Source organism: Stylophora pistillata, chromosome 6 (genome assembly GCF_964205215.1).
Source record: "Stylophora pistillata chromosome 6, jaStyPist1.2, whole genome shotgun sequence".
In the NCBI taxonomy this organism is placed as follows: Eukaryota; Metazoa; Cnidaria; class Anthozoa; order Scleractinia; family Pocilloporidae; genus Stylophora; species Stylophora pistillata.
Genome location: NC_142524.1, coordinates 9,256,147 through 9,276,024, shown reverse-complemented (window position 1 = coordinate 9,276,024; position 19,878 = coordinate 9,256,147). Strand labels below are relative to the sequence as shown.

The 19,878-nt window shown below is 42.7% G+C and overlaps 2 protein-coding genes across 2 annotated transcripts in view; one reads left to right on the top strand and one right to left on the bottom strand.

Moving 5' to 3' along the window:
* The first annotated feature begins 4,761 nt into the window (after window positions 1-4,761).
* LOC148728124 (uncharacterized) lies at window positions 4,762-5,655 on the top strand. The gene has a single exon (XM_088724924.1). The coding sequence runs from the start codon at window positions 4,762-4,764 to the stop codon at window positions 5,653-5,655; it is 894 nt and encodes a 297-aa protein (XP_088581050.1).
* A 7,147-nt stretch (window positions 5,656-12,802) lies between these two features.
* LOC111327974 (uncharacterized) overlaps window positions 12,803-19,878 on the bottom strand; it is a 7,345-nt gene continuing 269 nt past the window's right edge. The window contains exons 2-8 of the mRNA XM_088762647.1: window positions 17,038-17,132; window positions 16,500-16,526; window positions 16,106-16,189; window positions 15,185-15,288; window positions 14,008-14,290; window positions 13,521-13,687; window positions 12,803-13,051 (exon numbers count right to left, since the gene is read on the bottom strand). Coding sequence (XP_088618773.1) covers window positions 12,947-13,051; window positions 13,521-13,687; window positions 14,008-14,290; window positions 15,185-15,288; window positions 16,106-16,189; window positions 16,500-16,526; window positions 17,038-17,132 — 865 coding nt within the window. The 3' untranslated portion in view covers window positions 12,803-12,946. The remainder of the gene's footprint in view (window positions 13,052-13,520; window positions 13,688-14,007; window positions 14,291-15,184; window positions 15,289-16,105; window positions 16,190-16,499; window positions 16,527-17,037; window positions 17,133-19,878) is intronic.

Sequence of the window (19,878 nt, the reverse complement as noted above, 5' to 3'; positions counted from 1 at the left end):
TATGATATTCTTATGTTTACCTTCATCAGCAGTTAATTAGCGGTAAATGTCTTAAGTCCTCCCCCCCTTTATACCCTGTTGGTGACGACTGATCATCCCACTCTGTTCCCCCTGAAAACTATGAGATACCCTTCCCCCTCTCCCCCCCCCCCCAAAAGAAAAAATCCCCCGCTCCTCATGACGATAAATAATGACTGGTTCCCTTTACTGTCTCATTATTTTGTCAGTCTACAATATGCCATAAACTAAGTTGATATAGGCCTACTCTGGGACCTTAAGTTGCCTTAAGTCGCCTTAAGTCGCCTTAAATCGCCTAAAGTCGCAACTGTTTTGTCTGCCAGTTTTGCTAAAGTCGCCTTAAGTGATCTTTTATCACCTCAGTCAAATAAAATCGCCTTAAGTCGCCTTAAATCGCATTAAATCGCCTTAAGCCGCGATGTTTTTTCGGCCAATTTTGCTTAAGTCGTCTTAAGTCGCCTTAAATCGTCCAAAGTCGCCCAAAGTTACGGTGACTTAAGGCCCCAGAGTAGTCCTGATATATAACATCAACATATCCACTTTTAAGGAGGTATTTAAGAATGGATTTAAAATTAAACTGCATTTGGCTTCCATCCCCCACCTTTCCCCCCACTCAATGTTGTAAAATTTTACAAGGGAAGGGAGAGAGTGAAAGCAAGGGTACTAGGAGCAACATTTATATGAAAAGAATAAGAAAGGTGGTAAGTTTTGAGCTCGGTAAAGAAATATAGAAAGATGTTTCTCATCTACGAACTTCGTAATAGGTTTTGCTCGTTGATCTGTCATTGTAAATAGCGCTCTATAAGAAATAAATTATTATCCTAGAGTCTCTGTGGGTCAGCGGTAGAGCATCGGCGCGCGGAATCCGAAGGTCTGAGGTTCGTTTCCTCATCGGAACTCGGATTTTTTTCTTCGTTCCGCGCTCGAGACAAGACGAAAAACGATTGGAATGGCAGTATGTCAACAACTTTGCCACTTGTTGCATGAGATATTAAATATTTGATTCTCAATTGGACAGCTTCTTGACCTAAACTTTAGTTGTGTGATTCAAGCAGTGTTTGATACCTAATAACAGTTTTCTTTCGAATCACTCGCGATACGCAATGTTTGGTCATTTGGGTTTCTCAGGATAAACTAAAACTTGCATTTTGCGCCCTTTATCCTCAAGAAATCGTGACACGCCTCAAGTATAATGATAAGAAATTCAGAAACGCTGACACCTATTAGTAAGCCTGATCCATGAGTGCTGAGACACAACGGCTTTACAGGAAATTTTTAAATATTTGCACAGCGAGTGATTTACTCTTCTCATCATACATGGAAAAGAACCTATTTTTAATGATTTATTTTCTTTCAGGAAAGCGTCGATGACTTTCATCATTCACCGCGTACATATAATTATGGCTATCATGTACATGCATACCCATAAAACCAGAGTCTCAGCCTTCATTGTTGACGCTTTTTTGCCGTCAGCGTTTTTGACATCGAGTGTCTTTACGAGAGCGTTCCAACAAAATATTTGTGCTCAGCTGCTAGCTTGTGAAGCAGCTGTTTTTGTGAAGTTCTAAAGCTCTTGTCAATCTGCTACTGACACCAGCGTAAACAACACTTCTAGAAGCCAGACAGTTTTGGCAAGAACGTGGGAGAAAGTGCTACCGCAATTGAGTGTGAAACTTGCAACATGAACGTTGGCGAAAACACAAATGATAAACAAATCATAAAGAAAATCAAGTGGTCGGACGAAACACCAAAAATAAAAACGCTAAACCAATATCGAGATCCTTCGGTACGGCTCTAAACCTAAACTTACCTCGAGATCCTTCAGAACTGTTTTCGAAAAACGCTCTGCTCCTGAATTTTATAACACTCTACAATGACTACTAATTTCGGACAAGATTATTCGACAAGGAGTATCACCAGGTCGCATACTCAGCGCGACAACAATAAAAAGTTGCTACGTAATTGTCCTTGTTACAAGTTCTTGAATACATTCTGCACAGTTTTTGCAATCAAAGTCTTTTCAGCATGAAGCGCACAAAAAATGAAACGGAAAATTACTTACACTGAAAACGCCTTGAAAAAACCTGCGATGAAGAATACTTCCAGGACAGTTAAATGCGCTTAGCGCGATTTTTAAAGTGCGAATCAAGGAACTGCGGAACCTGTGGTTCGAACGGTGTTTCTTTAAGGTTTTATAAAATCTTTCTCAATTAATTTCTTTTTTCTTACAAAAAATTAATGGTTCTGCAGGTTCCGCATGTTCCGCTGTTTCTGTAGGTTCCGCGGATTTGTCGACGATTTAATAACATCCGAAAGAAACTGGGTTTGAAAACAGGAGGACTGCTTAACTTTCTTCCGGGACTCCTGCTCCATAAGTCTGGTGTATTCACCATGCGTGAACAAACACCCGAATAAACTATAGTTCTATACGTCGACTATACATTTGATATCTGATAGATCATAGACGAGGACCAATAGGAGACCGTTGTTCAATAACAGTGCATAATATACGTAGGGTAATTTCAAGCACAATTCATGTCATCTGTTTTTTCGAATCTAGTACAAGAAAATGGCTTTAGTAAAAGGGGGTCAACGCTTTCGCCTAGTAGAAAATAATGATTTACCTGATTGGCGAAAATTTTAATATGCGCGCGCTAGTCATGTGTGAAAATGATGCGCATAAGGATGCGCAGTGTAGTACTCGAAAGAATAATCTCAAAGTTTGGGTAGCCTCTCATGTACTGGGTTCTGAAATAACAAATAATTAACAGATAGATGTAGCAGAAGGGTAAAGTGAATGGGTACAGAGGATCAGTGAACAGTGAGCACAGAGGACCGGAGGAACAATGGGTACAGCAGACCAGTGAGTATAGAGGACCAGGAGAACAGTGGGAACAGTGGAACAGTGAGCACAGAGCACCAGAGAAACAGTAGGAACAGAAGACTAGTGGGTGCAGAGGACCAGAGGAACAGTGGACACAGTGAACCAGAGGCACAGTGGGAACAGAGGACCGGTGGGTACAGAGGACCAGAGGAGCAGTGAGTACAGGGGACCAGAGGACGCAGAGGACTGGAGGGCCAGAGGACAAGAGGACCAGGGGATAAGTGCGTGCAGAGGACCAGAGGAACAGTGGGAACAGAGGATCAGTGGGTACAAAGGACCAGAGGAAGAGTGGGTGAGAAGACCAGTGGGCACAGATGACCTGAGGAACAGTGGATGAGAGAACCACTTGGTACAGAGGACCAGAGGAACAGTGGGTACAGAGGACCAGAGGAACAGTGGGTACAGAAGACATGTGGGCACAGAGGACAAGTATGTACAGAGGACCAGAGGAACAGTGGGCACAAAGGACCAGAGGAACAGCGAGAACAGAGGACCAGTGGGTACAGAGGACCAATGGGTACATAGGACCAGAGGAAAAGTAGGAGCAGAGGACCAGTGGGAACGGAGGACCAGAGGAACTGTGGGAACAGAGGACCAGTAGATACAGAGGAGGAGAGGAACAGAGGGCACAGAGGAACAGTGGGAATAGAGGAATAAAGGGAACAGAGGACCATTGCGTACAGAGTACCAGAGGAACAGTGGGCACAGAAGACCAGTGGGCACAGAGGGCCAGTGGGTAAAGAGGAACAGTGGGCACAGAGGACCAGTGGGCACAGAGGACCAGTGGACACAGAGGACCAGTGGGCACAGAGGACCAGTGGACACAGAGGACCAGTGGGCACAGAGGACCAGTGGGCACAGAGGAACAGTAGGTACAGAGGAACAGTGGGCACAGAGGAACAGTGGGCACAGAGGACCAGTGGGTACAGAGGACCAGTGGGCACAGAGGAACAGAGGGCACCGGGGACCAGTGGGTACAGAGGCCAGAGGAACAGTGGGAACAGAGGACCAGTGAGCACAGAGGCCAGAGGAACAGTCGGAACAGAGGACCAGTGGGTACAGATGACCAGTGGGCACAGAGGAACAGCTAGTGGGCACAGAGGACCAGTGGGTACAGAGGCCAGAGGAACTGTGGGAACAGAGGACCAGTGGGTACAGAGGACCAGAGAAAAAGTGGAAACAGAGGACGTGAGGGCAAGGACCAGATGCAACACAGTGCCAGAAGACACCCAAAATTGTTGAAATCTGCTGCTGCATTTAAAGTTATTCATATAAGGTAGCAAATCATTTTCCGACTCCGAACATCGCGTTTCTGTACCCTTAGCCGAATATTATTTAATGTTTTTCTTCTTTCAGTCACAAGTCTAAAAGGCTGAGTATAGGTGTAGGGCAAAATTTTTTCGCCATGCAAAAAGTGAAAAATATTAAGCTTTTCTTGTTACCACACCATATTCCCCTAGAATTTAAGTGTTGAAGTTTTTTCCGACTTATTGTAAAATATGTTTTATTATATAATCAACGGATGCTACAAACTGCCACCTTGGTTCCAGTCAAAGCAACTTAGCTATACCTTTTCCACTTAACAAGCAATTTATTTGACCACAAACAAATCTATTCATCGTTACTTACCAAATTATACTGTTCGGGCCCGGATCCGCAGTGAGAGGATATCACGCGCCCCAGTGAGACTGGACTTGTGATGAGACCACCCTACTAGAGACATTTTTGTTGTGTTAGTATTATGGGATATAGGAACATGTGCTTTTCGCTTGAAGTTAGCAGTCTTTTCCTTGGATTAAAAGGAGTGATTTAAACAGTTGTCGAAAGTTGAAGTTATGTAGTAGTCTGAACAATACATTATGGTCCTTCGGAGCCGGATTGTAGAGCAAGATCAGGCAGAGTCTAGTACTGTTGATTTCAATGCAAGGGAACCGCTCAAGGCACTGGGAATATATTGGAATACACTAACTGACTGCTTCCTCTTTAACGTGCCACCAAGTACGCTGGCCGTTCGTGACCCTGAAACGAAGAGAAGTCTGTTGAGCATTGCGTCGAGGGTTTTTGACCCTATGGGACTAATCACACCATTTACAATCAGAGCGAAAAAGTTGTTCCAAGAACTATGGCAGAAGGGTTTACAGAAGGAGGACCAGTTAGATGAGGATATTGTTAAGCAGTGGAGGTCGTGGAAATCGGAACTTTCACAGTTAAGTTGTATCACCATTCCCCGCTATTTCATGGAAAACATTGGATCAAGTTCTAGAATAGAGCTCCATGGCTTCGGTGATGCTTCACCTAAGGCATGCGGTGCCGCAGTCTACATCAAGTGCTTGGATGAAACCGGCCATGCGTCAACACATCTTGTCATGTCCAAATCAAGGGTGGCTCCCGCAAAGGCTGTATCGTTACCGAGATTAGAGTTACTTGCAGCTGTTGTTAACGCAAGATTGCTGAAGTTTGTTGTAGAATCCCTAACGTTAACACTCAAAGTAGAGCTGGTAGTCTGCTGGAGTGACAGCATGGTAACTCTTCAGTGGATCAGAGGTTCAAGTAGCCAGTGGAAGACATTTGTAGCAAACCGCGTTGCTGAGATTCAGTCCACATGGGACCCAAACCATTCGAAACACTGTTCAGGGGAGGACAATCCTGCTGACTTACTTACACGTGGAGTGCCCGTAAAGGTCTTAGCTAATAGCAAGTTGTGGCGGAGTGGACCTTGCTGGTTATCTTCTCAATGCCTGCCTGAACAATGAGAGTCGCCAAACGAATTGACCGAGTCTGCGGAGAAAGAAAGAAAACAAAGGGTGACAAGAACGTGCACGTTGATTACTATGGAACCAGTAATTGATCCATCTCGATATGAGCAATGCCTGACGCTAATCTGGGTAACAGCATTTGTTGTTCGAGGTGTTCGAGCTTTTAAGTCAGGAATAAGTGCAGGTTCCAAAGAGCTGTCAGCCGAGGAGCTGCAAGATGCCAAGTTGAGGTGGTACTGGGAGATACAACAAGAGGTGTACCAAGCAGAGTATGAAAGGCTGGAGGAGGACCTTCCTTTACCAAACACCAGTGCTATATCCAAATTGGACCTTTATTACGACAAGAGAGATCGCTTGCTGCGGGTAGGAGGTAGATTACAGCACTCAGACTTGCCAGAGGGTACCAAACATCCAATAATCTTACCACATGGGCATGCGGTAGTTGAGAAAATCATACAAAGTGTGCACAAGGAGTTACTTCATGCTGGACCTGAGGGCACTCTTTCGGTTCTACGACAAGAGATCTGGCTCACCAAGGGATGTCGTGAAGTTAAAAGAATCCTGGGAAAGTGCCTTGTTTGTCGACGTCAACGAGTTGGTCCATGTTCACAGAAAATGGCGCCATTGCCATCAGAGAGGGTGTCATTGTCTCCAGCCTTCACTCACTTTGGTGTAGACTTTGCAGGGCCATTGTTCGTACGAGGGAGTGCCTCCCCAGAAAAGGCTTATATATGCATCTTCACTTGTGCCTCCTCCCGCATAACCCATCTAGAGCTTACGGATGACTTGTCCACTAAAGAGTTCTTTCAGGCATTTCTTCGTATGATCAGTAGACGAGGGCTCTGTAGAACCATCTGGTCTGACAATGCGAAGACGTTCAAATGCGCTGACCGTGAGATCCAACAGTTGTTCACACAAGGGTCATCTGTCAATAAAGGATTGTGGGACAGGATAGATCAGGAAGAGCTCCAGGCCAAATTGACCTCCAAGGGAATGAAGTGGAAGTTCATCGTCGAGCGCTCCCCTTGGCATGGTGGCTGGTGGGAAAGGCTGGTGCGTTCAGTGAAAGAACCTGTTCGCAAGATCTTGGGCAAAGCGCTGTTGTCCTATCAAGAGTTGGCCACCATCCTTACCAGGATTGAAGCCGTTATTAACTCGAGACCGCTCACCACAGTAAGTGACGACATAAGAGATCTAACGCCTATAACACCAGCTCATCTTGCTATTGGAAGATCCCTGTTTAGCTTACCGGACTTCGTAGACGAACTTTCAGCAAACAAAAGCACAACGAGGCAGCGATATCTGTACCAGCAGAAGCTTATTAACCATTTCTGGCAACGGTGGCGGGGAGAGTACTTGCATCAGTTATCCGTTAGAAAGAAGTGGGTGAATGAACAACCAACCCTCAAGATTGGAGATGTAATGCTGATTTCTGAAGACAAGGTGTCGAGAGGAAAGTGGCCGATGGTACGAGTTGAAAGATTGCTTCTTGGAAAAGACGGCTTGATTCGTACTGTTGTTTTGAAGACAAAGAAAGGGCTTCTAAGGAGACCTGTACAGAGGCTACATCGTCTGGAAGCAAGCAGTACTCAACTTGGAAGTGGTGAATTTGGTGACAGCGGTGCTTACGGTGGGGAGTCTGTTGCTCGAAAGGTCAAGAAAAGGGCGAAGAAGAAACAAGTTACACAGAAACCAGTGTCAAGTCTCCAAAAGTATTGGAGAGGTGGGGAGGATGTTCGGGCCCGGATCCGCAGTGGGAGGATATCACGCGCCCCAGTGAGACTGGACTTGTGATGAGACCACCTTACTAGGGACATTTTTGTTGCGTTAGTATTATGGGATATAGGAACATGTGCTTTTCGCTTGAAGTTAACAGTCTTTTCGTTGGATTAAAAGGAGTGATTTAAACCGTTGTCGAAAGTTGAAGTTATTTAGTAGTCTGAACAAAACAATACAATAATTAAAAGCTTTTCTCTTTTGTATAACAAAATCCTTAACCAGAACTTAATCCATACTTTTCTCCATGAATATTTCAAACTGACACATTTTAGAATTGTTACATTGTCCTTTATCCATATCAGCTGGTAACTTTGTATAGAAGAATCACTTTAAACGTAAGTGATATGGGACTTTTTGCTAAAAAATTTCCTTGCTGTTATTGCTGTTGTTTCTTTTTTTCTGATAAGGAATTGCCTCCGGAAGAGGACCTAACAGAAATGAAGTACTACACAGATGGATCGATCATCTTCTTAGTGGTAGTAGAGTGGGAGCTCGTCTAGCTTATGCTCTGTTAATGATAGTATTCGATCGCATAAACCACAAGGACAGAAAGTCATCGAGCGTACTTCCAGAGGAAACTCGTGTGCTTCACGAAAGACTCAAGTTCATAGAACGTGTTCATTCTACGACAAGCCAAATCTTTGAAAAATCAGACGAAATATTCGGCATTGGGTTGGAAACTTTGGACAAAAGGGAAGTAACTAACGAATTAACAGAGCCACAAAGTAATTGTAATAACCATGCGGCCCCTTTGAGTCACTCTGCTGCGATTGATATATTGAACAAGCCACAGTCAAACATGGCTACGTTTCAAAGCCTAGCAAATCTTAGTAATTCAGGAACAGAAGTGTCACATCGTCACTTTTCTCATTTAAACACTTCAGTAACTTTGTTCTCTAACGTTGAACTCAGTACGGATCGAGATGTCGTCGGATAGACGACATTTTGAAGAGTTGTTCAATGTCCCGGGAGCATATTCCCAAAGATGGAGATTAATGTTTTCGAGCTGTGGCAAGGAACATTATTCGCATCACAAGTACAGGAGAAATAGATAGTCAAGTGGTTGGACATTTAACTAATCTCGGTCTTTTCAAACAGAGCGAAGACAACTTAGTTACCAAACTTAGAAAATTAACCGTTTCAGAGTGGTCAGGAGAGAACAGTCAACACTATGAAAACTTCCTAACCACTGACAATTTTGAAAACGAAGTTGAGCGGTTTTCCCATCGTGGTTATTTTACAGGAGAGCCTGGAAATCTTATGGTTTTAGCCGCGGCTAACTTCTTAAAAACGCCAATTGTGATCTTTTTATCTCTGGAAAACTTCCCAACTATTCCTATACTGCCACGTCAACAGTCACTTGGTATGCCTTCGTTGTTTATATCATTTAATGCTTCTGGTTGTGGGCATTACGACTACGTCTGTCGAGAAAATTGTCTCTCGGAGCCAGAAGAAAAGATAGGCGAAGAAATAAAGAAGAAATAAAAATGAGCCAAGGTGTTTTGCTCCTGTGGAGTCAGCAGGAAAGGCCAAGGGTCAGTAGCAAATATTTGCAATAACGTAATTGGTTTATACTCGAGCAGGTGCAAGTGTCTTAAAGCTCGAGTAACTTGCTCCGGAGGTTGCACATGCCGCGGTTGTTCAAATCCATTCGGAGAACATCCATCCGAAAGTGCAAACACTGAGTGCGGTGCACCACGTAAACGGCGAAAGTATGATTTTCAAAACTTGAAAAAGCATACCTCGCAAGCCTACCTCCATATGAAAGGAGAACCGCCACGAGGGGGAGCACTGACGAGGGAGGAATCCTTTGTCGTGGAAGAACTTATACAACTGTCCCTTGCAAGCGGGAAGGAACTGAAAGACTTCCTCTCTGTTGACCCACTACGATCTTGTTAAATCTATCAGTTGCATCCTAGAACCTTAGCCGTTACTGCTCAGAAAATTACATGAACAAATCAAGCGAGCCATTGCAGCTCACGATCACGACGCAGCCATTATGGCGGCGTTATTCAAAAGACAGATTGAACTATGTTCCTCTAAGAAGTGAACACCATCAAACGTGCTGAGGAATGCGATAAACTTTTGCATGCTTTGTTGGATTTTTTTACTGTTGCGCACATGACAAACAGTCATTTCGAAAATGAATAGATCTTGTTGCTATATTAAGCTGTACTATATCACAAAATCTAGATAATTTTTTCATGAAACTTGAGAAGAGGCTTTTAAAATAATTATGTCAGCCGCAGTTCTTTTCAGTTTTTATATGGGACTATAAAGTACTCAAACATGAATGGATAAATCTTCATTAAGATTCATTTAAACTTAGAATAGCTCTTACAATTTACTGTGCTCAGAAAATAAAACTTAAACGACAACATGGAAAATAGCTAAATATATCAACCTTCGCAACTTAATAATCAGGGCTTCTTTCCGATCCTTTTTCCCATGTTCCCCACTGTTCTACCATTCCTCTGCGCCCAAACTTCCTCTGGTCTGTCGAAAACGTGCAAAAGCTATCCTCGCGATTTATTTTCTTGATTCGATTTTGATATTACACTTCAATTAACTCCTACTCACAACTCTCACGAAAAAACACACCACGTCTCATTGTAAGCACGTGGAACAGCACCATATATGGGGCGATAAGACACGTGCTGCATACATGCGGCTTGGTTACGTCATAGATAAACGAAATCACTTATGATGTCACCAATTTTAAGATTAATAAATGTAACGTACAGTTTCCGACAGGTCCTCTGTCCTCACTTTTCCTCTGGTCTTCTGTACCCACTGTTCCTCTGGTCCTCTATACCCACTAGTCCTCTGTTCCCACTGTTCCTCTGTTCCCACTATTCCTCTGGTCCTCTGTATCCACTGATCCTCTGTACCCACTAGTCCTCTGTACCCACTGGTCCTCTGTGCCCACTGTTCCTCTAGTTCTCTGTGCCCACTGTTCCACTGGTCCTCTGTTCCCACTGTTCCACTGGTACCTTGTGCCCACTGTACCTCTGGTCCTCTGTACCCACTGTTCCATTGGTCCTCTGTACCCACTGTTCCCCTGCATGGTTCTCTGTACCCACTGTTCCACTGGTCCTCTGTGCCCACTGTTCCACTGGTCCTCTGTGCCCACTGTTCCCCTGCATGGTCCTCTGTACCCACTGTTCCACTGGTCCTCTGTGCCCACTGTTCCACTGGTCCTCTGTGCCCACTGTTCCACTGGTCCTCTGTGCCCACTGTTCTACTGGTCCTCTGTGCCCACTGTTCCTCTTGTCCTCTGTGCCCACTTTTCTACTGGTCCTCTGTGCCCACTGTTCCTCTAGTCCTCTGTACCCACTGTTCCATTGGTCCTCTGTGCCCACTGTTACTCTGGTCCTCTGTGCCCACTTTTCTACTGGTCCTCTGTGCCCACTGTTCCTCTAGTCCTCTGTACCCACTGTTCCATTGGTCCTCTGTGCCCACTGTTCCTCTGGTCCTCTGTGCCCACTGTTCCACTGGTCCTCTGTGCCCACTGTTTCACTGGTCCTCTGTGCCCACTGTTCCACTGGTCCTCTGTGCCCACTGTTCTACTGGTCCTCTGTGCCCACTGTTCTACTGGTCCTCTGTGCCCACTGTTCCTCTAGTCCTCTGTACCCACTGTTCCATTGGTCCTCTGTGCCCACTGTTCCTCTGGTCCTCTGTGCTCACTGTTCCACTGGTCCTCTGTGCCCACTGTTCCTCTAGTCCTCTGTACCCACTGTTCCACTGGTCCTCTGTGCCCACTGTTCTACTGGTCCTCTGTGCCCACTGTTCCACTGGTCCTCTGTGCCCACTGTTCCTCTGGTCCTCTGTGCCCACTGTTCTACTGGTCCTCTGTGCCCACTGTTCCTCTAGTCCTCTGTACCCACTGTTCCATTGGTCCTCTGTGCCCACTGTTTCTCTGGTCCTCTGTGCCCACTGGTCCACTGGTCCTCTGTGCCCACTGTTCCTCTAGTCCTCTGTACCCACTGTTCCTCTGTTCCTCTGTGCCCACTGTTCCTCTGGTCCTCTGTGCCCACTGTTCCACTAGTCCTCTGTGCCCACTGTTCCACTGGTCCTCTGTGCTCACTGTTCCTCTGATCCTCTGTACCCACTGTTCCACCGTTCCACTGGTCCTCTATACCCACTGTTCCACTGATCATAATTGATGAATCACACACGAATCAAACTTGGACTGGCCTGAGGCATAGTTAGAGGTAAGAAAAAGTAAAATTCGAATACTTGATGTGCATGATATGATCAATACGAGCGGAATTCAGAGCCGCTCGCGAAGCAACTTTTGTGTTCTGTTTACTAAATAACGCTTACGACCAATATATTGAACTAGAGCTCGAGTTCTCAACCGAAGATGGACATGAAGCCTTTTCCAAGAGTTCATAAAACTTGCAAAAATTTTTCACTTTTCGGGCATAAGTAAGGCAAACAATTTGGGAGAGATTTGGCCGTTTTGCGAAGTAAAATCCAAAATCTCGAAGGCGATCCGCGATAACATATTAATCGGAATTCTTCTCTCTCACTTGCTTTAAAGATATTAATAAAGCTTTTCAACCCAGTTCCTAACTTGATTCTTAACTTATCTCCACAAAAGCGGAAAATTGACGGAATATCTATATTAAACTTTCTACCCCTCTTAGGTTTTTCTTTGAAATTTTCCTTGTCGTCCGACATTTTCATTCACGTGCGGCAGTGTTTTGACAGTTTGCATGGGTCATTGCTCTACTACTTTTAGTATTTTCCATGCTTCACTGGCGTGCGTCTTAAAATAGCGCTTCGTGATTGGATAGTTTTGACAGTTGTTGATTGACATTCGAAACACGATACGCATAACTAATCGGTGGGAGTTTCGAAGAATCAACGGGGTCGCTGGCACGCCCTTCCTTTCCTCTCCCCAAGCCTCTCTCCGCTCGGCTACCCACACCCTTCCCCCCTCCCTCTAGGGCCGCAACGCAGGCTAAAATCTTTTGATGAACCAGCTTTGCTAAATATTCGAAACATATGACTACTCTAGTAAGAATCACCGCAGTCTGCAAACCGGATTTCTAGGAGAAATCTTTGTCGGATTAGGCATACTTTCCGCCATGTTGACTTCGGAATCATGCGTACATTATTTTCAAAGGGGAAATGTTCATATGAATTATTTAAATCAATCAACCATCAAAATGCCGACGTGACCGGCCGATGCCAAAGCCTTTTTCCACTCCACCCCCAGCTAAGGGAAAAGGCCCTGGGAACGAGGTTGTTTGTGGGGAAGGTATTGGAAAATGAGCTATGTACAGTATTGCGCTAGTGGTTCACAAGAACCGTGTTGACTATGTCATGCTAACAATTTCAATGACTAGAAGAAAACCAGAGCAAAGTCGATTTTAATCGGTTATAGCTAAAGCTGAGGTTATGTGATTCTGAACATTTTTTTTTTCAAGAGAAGAATTATCCTCCAAGTCACATTATTACGTTGAAGGGAAATCGAAGAAATTCTCTTATAGATGACTGTCTAAGCACAAGTGATTTTACAAGGATCCACAAAATAAACATGTTGAACAGACACCGTTTGGAGATCTTTCAAGCAAGCAGGTGTTGTCTCGTTCTTCATTGATCTCTGTAAGAAAAGAAAGATATAAAAAAATAAATTTTCGCGCAAAATTGCACTGAAAATCGAGAAGGTCATAACATGTCCCTCCACAAATGCGCATGCAAATGTACACTGATTATAATAAAAGAGCTGCAGGCGTTTCTTCTCGAACGCAGCAAATCGTGAGTTTTTAACCCTTTACTTCCGTGAGAGATTAATAGTTAAATTCTCTGTCCAAATTTGATACAATAGAGTCAGCCTGGTGAGAAATAACATGATCAACTAGCAGTTACTGAGCTATTGAAAAACAGACGGTAAAAGTAAGAGAGCAAATGAAAGAAATAATCGTTGTTATCTGTTGGAACTCTTTACTTAGATCTTTAGATTGTCATAGTTGTTATTTAGTCTTGTCACGCAAGAAAAACGCAGAACGGGGGTAAGCTGCGTGACATAACCAAAGAGCAGTTGAGGATAGTAACGCTAGCTATGCACGCACTGCAAAAAGAGATGGATCTGGCTTCTCCCATGTGTCGCTTTTAACGTCAACTGGCCCGCCCCAGCCAAAACCAATCAAAGATTTCGTTTGCTGACTGAACAGCAGAAAGACTGGCAGGCCCCTGTAACAATCCATGTCAACAGAGATGTTGTAGTGGTAGTGGACACCTGTCGAAAGAATAAACGGAAAACATTTTGTATATTAACCAATTGTGCTGAGAGGATTCGCAGCTGACTCATTCAGACGTTTTATTTTCTTATCTTTCTTTTCAGTTCTCTTTTTTTTTAACAAAGATACAAGGTTGCTAGTTTCGAGCACGGTATTGCTTGTCAGTTCGAGCCACGAAATGTCACTCATAAAATTTCCAACAAGATGGTTTGTGTACATGAAAGGGACTCCCACCCCTGGGTGTCGAGTAATCCGCTTCATACATAATTAAAAAAAAAAATCAAGGAAAATAATTCAATAAAACATAATTTATTGATACCCATTCTAGAAATACAGGTTCCTTCAACCCATGGCGTCCCTGAAATCTGATTTTCTTTAAGTGGCATGACCATGACGTCTTTCTTGAAGCGGAAGTCAGTTATCTGTAACCACATCCGGTCTCCTATTAGCGGTATGTTCTTTACACCCTTTTTACACTTCCCCTTACAGACGCAAATTTCGTCCGGATCCCGGAAGTAGATAGTGACAGCCACCCGTCCATCATCAAGCGGAATCCACGGAGGCCGGTCACGTGGGATCGGATACTCATTTGTTGGATGGATCTGAGATATTAAAGGAAATACGCACGGAGAAATAAAGACAGATTACATTGGAGCGATTGGATGTAAACCGCAAAATGGATATTTAAATGTGAAGTGGAGGTGTACTTGGCTACTCCAGCTGGTTACTGGTTCAAATTTTGGAATTAAAGGTTCAAGTCTGCACCCCCAGTCTCGTTCCCGGAACCCCCATTACCCTTGTCCCGCGGGACGAGCGCGACTCCTGATCTTAAGAACAAGTACAAGAACTCTGGGAGCGAAATTACCATACCCGCGACTGTATTACCTGCATGGGAAGCAAGCTCATTCCAGGCGAAATTCCTCTCCCCACCCCTCCCCCCCCCCTCAAGCCCCGTTATAACGGATTGTTTTAGCGTTGGGCAGAGCCCCATACCCATGGAATATGGTCAACCTCTTTTCGTTTGGTTGTCACGTGACTGACCGTACGTACGTACGTGTCTTCAGATTGCAAGGGTAGGGCAGGGGAGACTATCAAAACGAAGAGAGCGGTGTTTCAGGCGAGTCTTGGCAAATGCACATCTTTTATATTATCATTAATATTACGAACTTGGGAGCTCCGCTTTTAGGCTTGGCTAAATCTATAGATTACCCATTTATACGCACGGGTGGAGATGGACGCTGTTAGTGTGAACTGTTTTGCTTAGGAACACAATACAATTGCCTCAAACTGGATCTTTTGATCTGGAATCAGGGGCTATCTCCTTTCTTTAAAATACTCACGGAAAATAGAGGACCCAAGTAAAACACATGACAAAAACACAGACACACATTACTCTAGTTTTATGATGCTCTTAAAATAATTTGAAGTGGGCACGTGCCCCTCGGGGTGTGCTTTCAACTTGACTGACAAGTTCATGAATTTACGTAATTTCTTACCGTCGCCTGCATTCCAGCCAAGTTCCCATCACAGTCAAAGATAAGCCTTGTGGCATCATCGTCCTTTTGGGAGTAACGATTGCCATAAAAAAACTTGGCTTTTCCTGTATAGGTTAAGCAATGAAGAAACATCTGAATGTTAAATTTCGACGACTGTCAGATAATGATACTTAAGTCTACTAAGGTCCAACATCTAAGGCTGCGTTCACGATTAGTGCCCGAACATTAGTGCCCGGTGTTCAATGCCCGAGTGCACGGTCTTAGAACGGGCACGGTGCCCGAATTCTGGCCTGGGTACTTAAAAAAAAAAGGTGTGTTCACATTAGTGCCCATCAAGAATCGCACTCGGGCACCGTCCTCGAGCGCCAAGTGTGAACGCAGCCTTCTTGTTCTGATATCCTGAACATATCCGCATGGAGAACTGGGTATGAATTATAGTCATTAAACGCGCGTTAAGGTTGTCGTATCCGTGGTAACGGTTTCCATAACACCACAAAACTGACTAGACCATTGACAAATAATGGGAGAAGAGGAAAATGGTTAAAACTATACATTGTTATCATGAACAAAGAAAATATAACCCATCCATAATAGATTGAATGTAGCTCCCATTGCGGGCCTATGTTTACGTAAGCATCCGGGCAATCTCCCATGTGCTTTGAAAGGGAAAATCGTCGCGTTAGTTTCTAAAATGTTTGTTGCCGTGTATTTGTCGTTGTTTGTAAACCCTAAGCTCGAACAGTCGGTGAGTTTTCATTTCAGTTGTTTATGTTGTAATTTCGTTTGTTTTAAGCGTGTTTTCTGTTTGCAGAAAACCTCTCCTATACTGGTTAGTCGAGTTTTCGACTCAAGCAAGTGTTTCTGTGAAATAAACAACATTGAACACTTCTCACACCAAAGTATTTCGTTCAGGCCCAGTACCTGAGCATTTTGTGTCTTTCCTCCAACCAGCCTTCACTGCCTGTTTGGAGGTCAGTGGACGGGGAGTAAACTTCCCAAATGTCACTGCAAAAAATACATGTACAAAGCTTTTTTTATTTTTATTCTTAATCAGTAAACCACTTTCTCCTCATATTCTGTTGGGAGACATCACGTTCGCGAAACCAGGAGAAATTCAGATATATATACTTCATGAATATCCATTCAGTTATTGACGGATAACAGGATGTTACTGCACTTATGTTGTACAATGCAAGGTGCCATAAAGCAATACCAGCCACTTAATAAGTGCTGTCCGAACTGGGAATATAAATTAAGTCAATCGGCTGCCTAAATAATTATAGATAAATTACTTTCGGCCATTTTTATGACAAACCTCGCAGTTGTTTCCACTCCGGTGAGCCTAGATTAGCGAAATAAATTAAAACATGGGATAATTAGAAAACTGGTATTCCGCAATTTTGGTGTGTATATATGACAAATATTTTTCAATGGAAATATAGATTTTTTTTTTCTGAACTTTCGTCAATCTTCTTGTTCCGTTGTATCTCTGTGCTACCGCTAGAAACTTTCGAACAAAAGTACAGCTGACAGAATTACCGGCATTTTCGGACGAACAATAAAGTTCGTTGGGAAAGTTACATTAAAAGAGACATATATTTGTAATTCCAAGATAATGAGATAACGAAGATAAAGAGAAAACGAACCTGTCATTTTTCGTACAGGTTATAGGTTATGGTAGATATCGCCTAAAGTTCAATTCATGAAAGGTTACGAAGAACTGGGAATTTTTACACTATACACTCTGTTTTACAGAGTACTTCCGAATACAGTGAAACATGTTCAAATAGATGCGTTTGGAATCGATAACTAGCCTTCAGATGAAGCCCCCTTTGGAAAATATGAAAACCTACCTTGCGAATGGAGAAAAAAGAGTTGGAGGCTCACTGCAAAGAAAAAAAAGGCTTTCCACTCTATCATTGTGTCTTTCTCAGTGCAAATCTCGGCCCTACAGTGAACAAACAAAGCAGTTAAGCTTAAGACGTCGTGAATATATATATTTAATGATTTTCAGGAAGGAAGTAAATTGAGAAAAAGGAAAATAAAAGGATGCAGTAAAAAGTTTATCCAAATTTACAAACCTCAAAAGATATTTTCTAGTGGGTGTTTGTTAATCTTTGTCAGTCTCTGAAACACCGCCTTCATGTTTGTTTTTCTAAAGAACCGACCATTTAACTTTTGAGGGGGGGGGTGGGTGATTTCTGGTCATCAAGAAATTTTTTTCTAGCAATCTGCTCTGCAGGATATTTTTTTCCCGATTTTTTAGTACATTTTTCTGTCACATTTGGGCTGCATGCAATTTTTTTCTTCCAACAAGCGCTTGCAGGAAATTATTTTTCAAAATCACCCACCCCCCCTCAAAAGTTAAATGGTCAGCCCCTAATAAATATGAATTGAAAACAAATAGTAAATGTGATGCGTCCAAATAAACTGAGTGTGATTAAGAAGAGCTCAATCAACACCTATTGTAAATGAAACGGAAATTGGGAGCATGTTATTTCCTGATAGTGCTTCAGAAAAGTTTTCCGTTGGAAGTAAAATTGAGTAGGTTTTCTTAAGATAAATGAATAAAGGGAGTGGAAGTTTAAACTGTGGCGCTGTGTCGGTGGGGGAGTATTAGAAGGTGATTATGGTTTTATCAAGTCATAGTAGAGTGTTTTATCAAGGGTTTCAAAGCTGATGTTTCGAGCGTTAGCCCTTCTTCAGAGGCTCTGACGAAGGACTAACGATCAAAGCGTCAGTTTAAATCTTTTACGGTGGCCATTTTACATTATCGACTCAGTTGATGAAACCATAATTTTCTTAAGATAGGCTTGTCCGCGCCTCAGTATCGTAAAAAGCATTTTTACACGATTTTACCGCAAATTGATACAACCATAGGTTTTACTGTAAATACTCTGAAAAGTGCCTTTGAGATCACTGAGGCGCATCCAGGGGTGGTTCGGTGGAACCCCCCTAAATTTTATAGAAAAGGCGCAATACAAATAATAAATGTCATTGTTATTGTTATTGTTTTCCCTAAAAATGCTAGAAATCCTGTTTCCGAAGACCTCATTTTCAAAATATCCCGGGGGAACATACCCTCGGACAATCCTCCGAACCCCTCTTGACTAAATCCTGGATCCGCCCCAGGATCATGGGCTAGAATCGAGGCTTTATACATGTCCATTACTACCATTTATTATTCTTGAGTTTTCATCAGATGTAATTCGATTTGATCCACTATGAATTTCTCTTTTTATTTCTGGGAAGTGGTGAGTTTTGCATGAAACATTTGGTTATAATTTACCTAACCTCCATATAATTTAGCGTTAGTTTACATTTAGAAGTCGTGGGGCCATTGTGTTTGTAAACAGTGTAATTTTGATTTGTGAGCAATTTGTTCCGATCTTTGATCTATCATTTACAAAAAGAGCTAAAAAAGACTGTGTGTGGTTTGAAGTATTCTTGCCAGAAATTGGTTTAATCATAAGGAAAAATGTTCTTTTTCTTTTCAAAGACAGAAAGATACATAGACATACAAACGAAATACGTTTGTTTTACTATTTAAGCTGTACAAACAACTTAAAATGAAAAATAATCATTTTTACCATATATTTGAGGTCAAGAAAAACTTGCCGTTTCCAGTTTACGGTTTAAATGTATAGCACACTTTGGTCGGAATTAACGCTAATCGCACGAGTTTTGATGAAACGATTTCTATACTAAAAGCGTTTCAGTTAACAAATAATGACCTCTCAGCAAACACCGGTCTTAATTAAACAGCAGGGGTTTTTTTTAATGAAATACGATAACATTAACTTTCATTTAAAGATAGGACAATGAGGTGGAATTTGACTGAAGTAATATTTAAGATAATTTTTAGATTTATTGATTATATATTGTTGAAAATAGAGCAATTTAGACAGAAAAGTAATCACGACTACTAATGTTCATGATCTGTATTTCGTTTCTCATGCATGCGTTTCTCATAAGAGTTATGTTACCATGGTAACACCATCGAGAACAAGGTGGTTAATAAGCGTTGAATGTTGTCCTTCGGCAGCATTTTAAATCATAAAACTGACAAAATTTCAAATGGACCGTTCAAATGAGGCTTTGAACTACTGTAAAACTGATGTTGAAATTATTTAAAAATCCAAGCCCAGTTCCGTCGATCCACAGAATCATCAGCGATATAAGAAAAATATTCCGCGTACGGCTTAAGTACGAATGTAAAGTAAAAACGCGTGAAAAGCGAACGAATGTGGGAGTAAATTTATAAGATGAATAATAAGGTACAAATATGAATCAAAAACGGATAAAATGATTTCATGAGCGAGTGTCAATGACAAAGAATCTCTCTAGATATGCCAAAGTAGTCATTAGAACAAAAGGTCCGCGAATTCGCTGTATTCCCTCTTTGGAGTTGAGGGTAGTTTGTATATTCGTATGTAAATGCTTCAAACAAGCGTAGATTTTTGGGGTCCTTGTCCAGTATGGCATTGAAATCAAGGCCATTTTGTTGAAAAACGACCCCGCAAATCTACGCTCAACGGCGGTCCGCTGATCCAGAGTTTAGAAACACCCGTCAGTGGCTCGATTTGTGGGCTCACGGTATACTTGGCAGTCCCTCTACTGTGTTGTGGTTATACTACACATGTTTGTTGATAGCTAATTCGAAATGAAAAAATTTAGAAGATAACATATTTTAG